Here is a 12406-nt window from a genome sequence, read left to right on the forward strand (position 1 = left end):
TATTGGAGTATAGTTGATTTACAGTATTGTGTTTTCCATATGATTTTGATCTTTTGAAATTTGTTATGACTTATTTTTGTCACCCTGTTTATGGTTAGTTTTGGTAATTGTTCCACGTACACTTGAAAAGAATGTGAATTCTGCCATCGGTGGTCCAATGTTATAGATGTGTCCACTAGACCATGTTTGTGCGTCTTCTGGTTTTAAAGGTTTTTCCTTTTTGTGTGTGTGTGTGATTGCTCTTAAGACCTAAATGTCTGTTGATTAACTCTTTTCTTAAAAAAATTATATTTCCTCTAACCACATACTCTTTAACATACTCTTGTAATGTTCTACCTCCCTTCTTGCCCTATATTGTCTAGAATTTTTGTTCTTTTTTATGGGTATAAGTACTTTTTCTTTTTGTTGGAGTTTTTTTCCAATAACAATAAATTTCACTAAGATACCAGTTTATCTTACTTTTTATGTCTTTGCATTATTATTCTGTATTTATTTCTCTTCTTTGTGAATGCTTCCTCCAAGAATATTTTCAGTCTGGGACTTTTTGTGACAAACTTTCTGAGGCATTACATGCCTGAGAATATTTTCATTATGCTCTTTAATTTAATTTAAATGAATTTAATTTAATTCATTTAATTTAAATGAAAACTTGGCTTGATACAAAATTCTAGGTCCAGTACTTTAAGAATGTTACTTTATTGTCATCTTGTATTCAGTGTTACTCTTGAAGTTTGATGTTTGTCTGATTCTTTTGTAGGTGTTCTTTTTCTTTTGAAACTTTGTAGAATTTTTTGGTCTTATGTTTCATAAATTTTACTGTATTTTAGGCGTGGGTTTTTCCATCACTCTCTTGTTTGGCAATCTTAGATCTTTTAGTCTGCGGTTTTTCATCTATTTGATTGTGGTAAATTTCTTAATGGTAATCTAAAATTATTATTATTTCTTCAACTATTCTTTCTCTTTTTCATTCCTTCTGGAACTCATTTCATTCAGATGTTGGCACCTAGAAACATTTTGTCTCTAAACTGATAATAAAGCAAACTTTTTAAAGCACTTTTGATGGCATGCTGGAGAACTTTACTGACAGTTATTTGAGTAAACAAGACTTGGTGCTTCTTGTTGCAGACCTCTGTTGACCATTTGGTACCTGTGTGTCAAGTGGCCCACTTGTCAGGGGATAAAGCCTTGAAGTTGCTTGATGAAAGTTCATTTCCTTTACGACTTAGTAACATCCTTTATCTAACGCATACTTCAGTGCTCACACTTAGGGTGAGTGTTGCAGTTGTGTACTTGATTGTGCAAGTTAAGGGAATCTACTTTTAAAAAACAAAACTGGGCTTCCCTGGTGGCGCAGTGGTTGAGAATCCCCCTGCCGATGCAGGGGACACGGGTTCGTACCCCGGACCAGGAAGATCCCACATGCCGCGGAGCGGCTGGGCCCGTGAGCCATGGCCGCTGAGCCTGCGCGTCCGGAGCCTGTGCTCCGTAACGGGAGAGGCCACAACAGTGAGAGGCCCGCGTACCGCAAAAAAACAAAAAACAAAAAACAAAAACACAAAACTAAGCCCTGGTGCAGACCTATACCTCCTTAATCAGTGACACATTATAATAATTTAAAATGTGTATATAGAGGCAGTAGGAGAAACTTCTTTGAGATATGCAAACAAGAGAGAAACTGGTGCGGGGTGGCTTCTATGTTAAAATTTTGAAAATATTTTAAATTAATTTAAAAATTTAATTTAGTTTTCATTTTTTAGTTATTACTCTTCTATTTAAGTCTCCAAGTTTATTAGGTGGGAGAATTGATGAGAAATGATAGTTGTCCAAGACCATATGATATTTTAATTTTTTTTTGACCATATGATTTTAAAGGCAACAATTCAACTGGAAATGGAAGTGTCTTTCTTTAATTCTTTAATATCTATTGTGTGACTCGATGTCCCAGACACTGAAGATAAAGGAGTACACAAGACTCTTAACCTCAGCTCCTTGGCAAAATATTTTTATTTAAAAATTATGAAATCACTATTTCAAATAATATGGAAGTGCACAGAAAAAGGAAGGACCTTCCCCATCTCCCCTAATTCCTCTAGCTCGGTCTTCCTAGGGATAATCACCGTTAAAGCTGGCGTACGTCTTTCCAGACCATTGCACGTGTATGTATGGGTTATTTATATGTGTATGTGTGTGTATGCATATATAACAATAATAATAATTATTATCTTTTTTTGACTGCACCACTTAACTTTCAGGATCTTAGTTCCCCGACCACGGATCGAACCCTTGGCCACTGCAGTGGAAGCACGGAGTCCTAACCACTGGACTGCCAGGGAATTCCCTATATGTGTATACTTTTAACAGAAATACAATCATACCTTATATACTATTTATGATAGTTAATTTTTCTACTTAACTATGTATCATGTACATTCTTTCATATCTGTCCTTGCTGGCTTTTTAACATTTTGTTGTATCATTACACCATCACTTTAACTTTTCCCTATTGATACACAGTTACGTTGTCTCCATGTTTTTAATATTATAAATAATGTCACATAAAATGACCTTTCTCTTTTAGGCAAAGTGGAAATAAATACTGAGTCAAAGGTATACTGTACTTTAAATTTTTATAGGTTTTGCCAAATTGTTCTATAAATAGGCTAAATCAGTATGCACTCCTCTCCCCAGTACTCTCAGCACTGTTAAGTTTTTATATACCTTTTACTGGCCGATTTAAGGAGTTAGGATTTAAGTTTTTTGAAGGGCAGAGTGTTTAATCATCAAGTATCTTTAGTATCTAACACGGTAACAGGTGTTAATAAATTTTGTTTGTGGAAGGAATGGATCCCTGAAGATAATTAATAAGCTTATGAAATTATGTTAATACCACAAAGCCAAACAAGTATCCTTACTTGAGACTGTATCCACTGTCAGGCTGCAGGCGTAATATTTGTTACTTATACTTCTTCACCTGGTTCTAACAATCTTATTAGGTAAATAGTAGTTTTTGAATTACAGTGGTAGTGCTGCAATATAAGACTGGTTCTGTCTAACTTTTAAGTCTGTGGCATTTTTCAGTATGCCTATTGTCTCTTTGTCATTAAAAATTTTTTTATTATTTATTTTTGGCTGCTTTGGGTCTTCGTTGCTGCACGCGGGCTTTCTCTAGTTGTGGCGAGTGGGGGCTACTCTGTTGTGGTGCGCAGGCTTCTCATTGTGGTGGCTTCTCTTGTTGCAGAGCATGGGCTCTAGGGCGCACAGGCTTCAGTAGTTGTGGCACGTGGGCTCAGTAGTTGTGGCGCAGGGCCCTAGCTGCTCCATGGCATGTGGGATCTTCCCTGACCAGGGCTCAAACCCATTTCCCTTGCATTGCCAGGCGGATTCTTAACCACTGCGCCACGGGGAAGTCCCTCTTTGTCATTTTAAGTAATGTAATATTTTCAGGTAAAAGAATTATCTTCCAGGAAGAAAAATACAGTTTAAACTATAATAGGCTATTTTTATCTTTTTACAACTCCTCAGCTCACTTCTATATATTTTTTTCCCTTTCTGTATTCTTTCATGATGATTGTTTAGAAATATTAAACTAGTAAGCCATTGCTCCTGGGATATTTGAGGAAATTTTAGGACATTTTGTGTGCCTGAAGTTTTAGGACTTCGTAGAATAGTACTGGCTCTAAGAAAATAAACAGCAGTGTGAGTTTTGTTTCCTGAAGTCATGGTAACTGCTGCCTCTGTGAATTCTTTTTACAAATGAAAGAAAAAGAAATTGACTGAACTTCTAAACTCTCATGAAAACAGGAGTACCTGTTTTTAAGAAAGGTAGAAAAAAAGGCTGTCTTATAAAGGAAATTGGAAAAGATTGATTGCACCCATATACTTTCTGATCTAACCTGTTGGCAGTTCCTGTTCTGTTTTTTCTTGTCTCTTGAGGATCTTTTTCTCATCAGTTATCTTGCTTTTTTTTTTTTTGGCCTTGCTGTGTAGCTTGTAGGATCTTAGTTCCCCAACCAGGGATCGAACCCAGCGTTGAGAGCGCCAAGTTCTAACCCATGGACCTCCAGGGAATTACCCTCTTTAAAATTTTATTGTATTTTATTCTCTTCTGTGGTTCCTTTTCTTCTGTTTACAAGAATCCAGGTCTTCTTTTAAAAAAAGAAAATCCTTCACTGCCTTCTTTGACTTTGTAACCTCTTTAAGCCTATTATCTTATTCTTCTTAATTCTGACACATAAGAGTAGCCCTGTAGTTTATCAGCTCTACATTCTTACCACTCACTGGGTTCTTCACTTAGTGATTTCCACCTCAGCATTTTGCAGAAATTGCCCTATCAGAAGTTACAGTGACCTCCTAATTACCAGTCCACATGTTTATCAGCTTTCATCCTGTTTAGTCTTTTTGTTTTTTAAATTTAATTAATTAATTTAATTAATTTACTTTTTTTGGTGTGTGTGTGGTACGCGGGCTGTGTTTTGGCTGTGTTGGGTCTTCATTGCTGTGTTGGGTCTTCATTGCTGGGTGTGGGCTTTCTGTAGTTGCCGTGAGCGGGAGTCTACTATTTCTTGCGGTGTGCGGGTTTCTCATTGCGGTGGCTTCTCCGTGTTGCAGAGCACGGGCTCTAAGGCACATGGGCTTCAGTAGTTGTGGCACACAGGCCTAGCTGCTCCGTGGAATGTGGGGTCTTCCCGGACCAGGGCTTGAACCCTTGTCCCTTGCATTGGCAGGTGGATTCTTAACCACGGCACCACCAGGGAAGCCCCATTGTTTAGTCTTTTTGTAACCAACTTCCACTCCCCCTGTTAGAGTGAGACACTGTATTTTTCTTTAGTTTATATGAGATCCTTTCTGCCTATCCCTTTAATGTAGGCATTTTTTAAAGGTTTTGACTTTTTTGTCTTTTTTTTTGCGGTACGGGGGCCTCTCACTGTTGTGGCCTCTCCCGTTGCGGAGCACAGGCTCAGCGGCCATGGCTCATGGGCCCAGCCGCTCAGCGGCATGTGGGATCTTCCCGGACCAGGGCATAAACCCGTGTCCCCTGCATCGGCAGGGGGACTCTCAACCACTGCGCCACCAGGGAAGCCCAAGGTTTTGACTTTTGCCCTCTTGTTTTTTTTCCTATATATTATTACCTGTGACGCTTTTATTACAATTTCATATCTATCTCTAGTCCTCACATCACTCTATCTCAGAACTGCATTTCTGACAGTCTGATAGACATCTCCCTAGATTTCTGGCTAGAATTCTAAACCTTATTTTCAAAATTGGAATTCACTGTTACATTTCTCCCGTCAACATATGCCTCCCATCCCCCCACCTTCCTCCATAGCTCCTAAAACACAAAATCCACTTTTTACACCTGCCCAGTCTTTATTTTGAATATTGGTATTACTAATATTTTAGTTATTCAGCTTTATGTAATCAATTTCTTATTTTCTGCTTTTACAATTCTGTATGAGGCCATCATCAAGACTTGAATTAATCTATTGGTCTGCTAATTCACTTATTTCCTTGAATTTTTCATTTTTTAATGCTCTACTTGGGTACATTCTTTTTGTCTTTACATTGAAGTACAGGTTCTGGATTTCTGACAAATTGTGATCCTGGCAGGCAGCCTTCCCTGAAAACCAGGGCAGCATAAATTCTTCTCTGTTTTATTATTTTCAACATCTTTTACCTATTTTTACAAGATTTATGGTAGAATCGTGTTCAGTATTTGTGGTAGCTGATGAGTATGGTTTAAGAAACTGAAGACTCAAGGAGAAAATCATTTCTGTAAATTGGAAAAATTTTCTGCCTGATTTTAGAAGGTTAGAGTTTAAGAGAAAAAGTCACTTAGGTGGGGATGACTTAACTTTTCATTGTACTTTTACTTTCTGTAGTATTTGACACTGTTACTCTTACACTTCTCTTGGAAGTTATCTCATCCTTGAATCATGTTCCTCTGACCATTCTACGTGTTACATTACTGTTACAAAATAAAGTCCACGTGATTTATGATGTCTTCCTTCATCTCTGTTAGCAGTTATCATTTTTTGCTTTCAGAGAATTGTGTATTTCTATTATAGTACTTAGTATAATATGCCGTATATCATTACTGTGACTGTTTGTGAACTCAACAGATTGTGTTTTGGGTTGTAAGTAGGTTTTACTCTTTTTTTTACCATCTCCCCCCCAACCCCCATGTCTTATGTACCCAGTAGGTCCTTAACAAATGTTTGTTAAATGAAATTATTCCCTTAGTTTGAGATGCCTTTCCTGCTCGTGGATTGTAATCACTCTGACACATATTGCTAAATGACTCTGGGTAGGTTGCATAATCTCTCTTAAATATTTTTGTCCTGAAACTGGCAACGCCTTCCCTCAAAGGGTTAGGTTATAATTAACTAGTAAAATGCTTTGAAGAAGTTAAAGTTGAGCATTATGATCATCCTATTAAAGGTGAACTGTTAGTATCAGGTTTGTAGGTAAAAACTTTCCCAAAGCTTGAAGTTAATTAAATGGTGTTGAAGTAATTATTTTGTAGTATTTACATTTTGGTTATTTGCTTTATTTAAATCCCTGTATTTCTTTGGAGGGAAGGAATCTTTTGTAATGCTATTTATTCTGAGGTCTCTGTCACTGAGCCAAGTCACGACTGAAACCCTTTCATTGTAAGAGTGGTACAGTAGTGTAGTGCAGCAGTTAGGATGATGTGTGTCATATTATACTTGAACTGTTTTATATGCCAGAGGTCCTCAGACTTTCGTGTACTAAGAATCATTCAGAGGCCCTCATTTAAAATATCCCACCTCCAGAACTCTAGTTTAGCAGGTTATGTTTGTTTAATGAGAAGTCAGGTGCTATATGATTCAGGTAGTATGTGGACAACACTTTGAGAGACACTCCTGAATGCAACTGTAAAAAGCCAGTAGAACATGAGAGAATGAGTAATAAATAAACACAAACTCATTTAAATCAATATTCAAAGAGTTATATAATAACTCACATTATTTAAAAAAATGGCTGGACTTCAAATATTTTACTATTTTGTCTTTAATTTAATAAGTACATAGTACTTATTCTCAGAGTGTGTTTGTGAAACTTCAGTACCTACAGATGCTCCATGAAAAAAGAGCTTGATCAAATAAGCTTGTGAAATGTTATATACTGTCTTCCATACTTAGAGCTATACTGCATGTTAACTTTTTTTTTTTTTGGCGGCACCTCGCGGCATGTGGGGTCTTAGTTCCCTGACCAGGGATTGAACTCAAGCCCCTTGCATTGGAAGCCTGGAGTCTTAACCACTGGACTGCCAGGGAAATCCCTGCATATTAACATATTAAAGACTATTACAAGTCCTGAAGCAAAAAACCTTGGACCTCATTGTTTCTCAAATTTATTTGTCCATGAGCCTTCCTTTGTTTCTCCTAATAATTTCTATTAATTTACAGAACAAACTTGGGAAAGTCTTGCCTTTTTTTTTTCTTGGTATTGTGGAATTAAAAAGAAGTAGGGTATTTTTTATAATTAAAGAACTTAAAATCTTGCTTGAATGTCAAGACTTGGATGTGACACTTTAAAGATGGTAAATAAGGAGCTTCCCTGGTGGCGCAGTGGTTGAGAGTCCGCCTGCCGATGCAGGGGACGCGGGTTCGTGCCCTGGTCCGGGAAGATCCCACATGCCGCGGAGCGGCTGGGCCCGTGAGCCATGGCCGCTGAGCCTGCGCGTCCAGAGCCTGTGCTCCACAACGGGAGAGGCCACAACAGTGAGAGGCCTGCGTACCGCAAAAAAAAAAAAAAAAGTAAATATATAATGCTAAATTGAATATAATTAAGTGCCAAAATGTAGAGTTGCAGCTAGCAGAGGGAAAAAGGTCACTTTAGGTTAGATTCTTCAGGTAAGATTTTGAGGAACAGATGGGTCTTGAAGGATGAGTGGTGAGGTTTGATTAGGAGTAATGCTGGCCTGGACTATCTAAATTGGTAAAGTAGTTTACAGGTATCAGTTTCTTTATTCACAAATATGTCTTAGCTTAGAACATATGACAGTGCTTCCTCAGTGACTTATTTGTTGAATATGTTATATAGTAATGCTTTTCGAACTAACGTATATAAGAATTATCTGGGGAATCTTGTCAAAAATGGTTTCTGATTGGATGGGTCATGGGTGGAGCACATTTGAAGTGACAAATGTAGAGGCTGATCAAGTCTTGGATCAGTAGTTGAGTAAGATGACCTTTGAGGCACACTTTAAACTTGGTATTTTATAAATATTCTAGGGCGGAGTGTCTGAGGTAGTAGACAGAGAACAATATTAGGAATGGAAGGACCTAAATTCTAGGGGTTTTTTTTTTCTCAAGTTCTGTCAGTCATTTGTTAGCTATATGACCTTGGGCTAGAGTTAGTTAACTTATGTCTGAGCTTCTCTATTTACTCTGTTAAGGGTGGGGTTGGAGAAGGCAAGGGCCTGAGGAAGTGAAATAATACGATTTTAAAAAGCCCATTTCTGTGGGTTCTGTGGACCCCTGGTGGTCCAGTGGTTAAGAATCTGCCTTCCAATTCAGGGGACGCAGGTTCGATCCCTGGTCGGGGAGCTAAGATCCCACATGCCATGGGGCAACTAAGCCCGTGTGCTGCAACTACCGAGCCCACGTGCTCTGGAGCCCGCACACCACAACTAGAGAGAAGCCCGCATGCCTCAAACGAAGAGCCCGTGCACCACAACTGAGACCCAACACAGCTAAAAAATAAATAAATAAAGTAAAAAAAAAAAGAAACATCCATTTCTTAAGTACATTAAGCATGTTTACTGTTAAATACTATTACATGATTGAATTGCATCTTAAATGGTTTTTCCCACCTCTACGTGGGATGGTTTGGAAGTAGCTAACCAGTTTTTCTGGGGAACTTAAACTAATAAGCGGAGGTGTATGTTACACAACTAACATGTTTATTATCCTTACTTATAGACAGTTTGATGTTTGAATTTCTAATTGTTTTTTCCTTTGTGCCGTTTAGTACGAAACGTGGTCTTGTGGCTTTAAAACTAGTTCATGGTAAATTGTATTACAGCACAAAATAAAAAATTGGTCTTTTTGTGAAAAACATTTTAGTAAGTGGATATTAATTCTATAGGTTATACTTGGATACCTTTAAACGTATATTGCAAGTATTTCTCATGTTTGCGAGTGGCTACATTTTGACTATTTGTGTAATGTAGTTGTGTTGCTTTGGGAACATATGATACAGAAATGACATTTATGAAATGGATAGCTTTTATATTTTTTCTTTTTTTAAAATAAATTTATTTATTTTTGGCTGCATTGGGTCTTCGTTGCTGCACGTGGGCTTTCTCTAGTTGCGGCGAGAGGGGGCTGCTCTTTGTTGTGGTGCGCAGGCTTCTTGTTGCGATGGCTTCTCTTGTTGTGCAGCCCGGGCTCTAGGCACGTGGGCTCAGTTGTGGCTCGTGGGCTCTAGAGCGCAGGCTCAGTAGTTGTGGCATACGGGCTTAGTTGCTCTGCAGCATGTGGGATCTTCCCGGACCAGGGCTCGAACCTGTGTCCCTTGCATTGGCAGGCGGATTCTTAACCACTGCGCCACCAGGGAAGTCCCTATATATTTTTCTTAAAAGAAATTTGTAGCATAAAGGGAAATAACTCAAAAATGTTTAAATGGTAGTATATTGAAAATGATCATACATGCTTTTGAAATACTGATCGATAATCTTAAGTGATAAAGTATTAGCATATGAATTAAATCTTCTCTAAAGAAAAGGGAACCCTTTCCTCCACTTTCTTCCCCACCTATCCAGCATCCAAGGAATTGGGTGGCGAAGAGGAAAGCTTCTCCTCAGAGACAGTGACTCCCCTAGTTTGAAGACATGAAGCTAGGGAGGGATTAGCGGAAGCGTGTTGGATGGAGGTCTTGGGTTGAGAGATTGGTTACATTAAACAAATTAATTAATTGAAAGAGCAAATGAATAAATGTATTTGAAGATAATGGAAGCCGTGTTTCTCATTGGAAAGGACTTACAAACAAACATAAAAAGGGCAAGTCTAGAAAGAAACTTAAGGTATGGAATTAGTTGAACGCATTGGTGTACACACATTTTTTCAATTATTATTTATGCACAGATAAAGAAATAGGTATAGATGTCTATATTTCTATGTATCAATATAAATTAATATATTTCCTAGCTTTCTCTGCTGAGAGGACTCAATAGCAGTGAAACTCCAGTAACATTGAGCACACCTAGTGCCCAGATCTTGATTTCTGAATACTATCCTTGACTGAAAGGAACCTGAGCTTAATTTCTAGGGTCAGGAAGGGAGAGTACTAGATGAGCCTACAGATTTCTTTTGTGCCAGAAAGTAAGGAAGTACTCAAAATGATGGGGACATGTCAAAAGAATATTGGAACCACTTTGAGAGGGCTCCTGATGGCCAAATCTTGTATAATTTGAGCAAAGAAATAGAGTAATGGATTAAAACCCACAGAATAAAGTAAGAATCCATGAATCCATACTGATACAAATAAATGAGTGACTGAATTGAGTAAGGAGGGTTGGGGAGGGAAAATTCTTTTTATTTATTTTTTGGTTGCGTCGGGTCTTAGTTGTGGCACTCAGGATCTTTTGTTGCGGTGTGCAGGCTTCTCTCTAGTTGTGGCACACGGGCTCATTAGTTGTGGTGCGTGGGCTTCAGAGTGCGAGGACTTAGTTGCCCCGTGGCCTGTGGGATCCTAGTTCCCTGACCAGGGATTGAACCGGTGTCCCCTGCATTGCAAGACAGATTCTTAACCACTGGACCACCAGGGAAATCCCAAGAAAATTCTTTAAAGTAGGATGCCAACTAAAACATATAGGAGTGATACGATTAGATAATTACCACCATGATGGTATTGGATAAAGGCAAGAGTAGTCAATGAATGCTGTGGCTAGTGGGTGGAGGTTTGTTGAGGAACAGGATATTGGTGAATTATCAGAATGATTTCACATAAACTAATCAAATACAAAGGGAAAAATAGTGACTTTACGGTGGAGAAACCTGGCAGACACCAACTTGACTAGGTGATCAAGGTTATACCTAATGATGGGTAGGTATAGTATGCATAATATCATGTCTGTATATTCTTTCTATGAATGTTATGGCCTGACTTGGGTTATGAGGAACATCAGGTAGATGCCCACATCACAAAGGGGATGAGGAGCCAAGCAGGAACCACCTTTGACTGACCCAGACTGATAGTCATCCTGGAAAATAAAAAGCCTATATTCTTTACAGTTAAGGGCATGAAAATGGGGAAAGACTAAAGGATTGTTCCATATAGAAGGAGACCGAGGAGATCTGATAAGTACATACAGTATATGTTCCTGGTTAGGATCCTGAACCAGAAAGGAAAGAGAGACCTTTTTGGGACATTTGATAAAATTTGAATGTGTCTGTGGACTGGCTCTGTGTTATATCAATGATGATTTCCTAATTGGGAGGGTTGAATGATGCTAATATAGCAGAGTGTTCTAATTTTGGGAGTTACACACTGGAGTATTTAGGAGAGGAATGATGAATCATGTCATAAAAAGTTGTATCTACACATATTCTGTAGGCTTGAAACTATTTTAAAATAAAAACAAACTAAACATACTTTTCTGAGGATAAATTTATCTTTCTAACTTTTTTGTTTCTGTATTTATAGATTATTACATTTTGCTACACTTGTAGAGAGATTCCTTCAGTAAATGTTTATTGGTTGAATAAGCACTGTACTTTATCCAAGAATTTAAGAATTCTGTGAATTTTAATAGGATAATAAATACATTTTAAACTTTGTCTTTCAGAAAGCTGAAGTCGATGGTAGTTTAAGTGATAGCCATGTGTCTCCTCCAGCCAAACGCACTTTGAAACAAACTGATTCTGTTTGCAAAGACAAATCAAAATCACGAAGTACTGGTCAGCGAGAGGAATGGAACATATCAACTGGACAGACCAGGTGAGAATGGAGAACTCCTCCATTGTTTTTTCATGAATTATTTGACGTGATTCAGGGCTGATAATTGCTAATTTTCTTAAATTGTAAAGCTACCTGGCTAGAAATACTTATAAATTGTATTAAGCTTATTTTATAATTTCTGTATGTAATTTTATTTTCTCTAAATATGCCAAAAATATATGTAGTATGTAATAGAAACTAATATTACTAAAACAATAAGAATTTTGATAGGTCTTGAATGTGCATACGTGTTTATAGTCCTGAAAATCTAAGTAAAAACATATGGTTAAAATTATATTTTTTACTTGAAAATAAGATAAAATCTCCCCTTCCTAAAATTAAGTATTCCACTTGAATTGGTATACTAAAATGTAATAAAATCTAAATTAATTTTTAAAGAAATCTTTTCATCTATCTGGTTGTTTTCAACTTAAATTTG

At 37.6% G+C, this 12406-nt stretch overlaps 1 protein-coding gene across 1 annotated transcript in view; it reads left to right on the top strand.

The window, feature by feature from the left end:
• ATAD2B (ATPase family AAA domain containing 2B) overlaps window positions 1-12406 on the top strand; it is a 151000-nt gene that overhangs the window by 9488 nt on the left and 129106 nt on the right. The window contains exon 2 of the mRNA XM_060169207.1: window positions 11816-11967. Coding sequence (XP_060025190.1) covers window positions 11816-11967 — 152 coding nt within the window. The remainder of the gene's footprint in view (window positions 1-11815; window positions 11968-12406) is intronic.

This window comes from Lagenorhynchus albirostris, chromosome 13, assembly GCF_949774975.1.
Source record: "Lagenorhynchus albirostris chromosome 13, mLagAlb1.1, whole genome shotgun sequence".
Lineage (NCBI taxonomy): Eukaryota > Metazoa > Chordata > Mammalia > Artiodactyla > Delphinidae > Lagenorhynchus > Lagenorhynchus albirostris.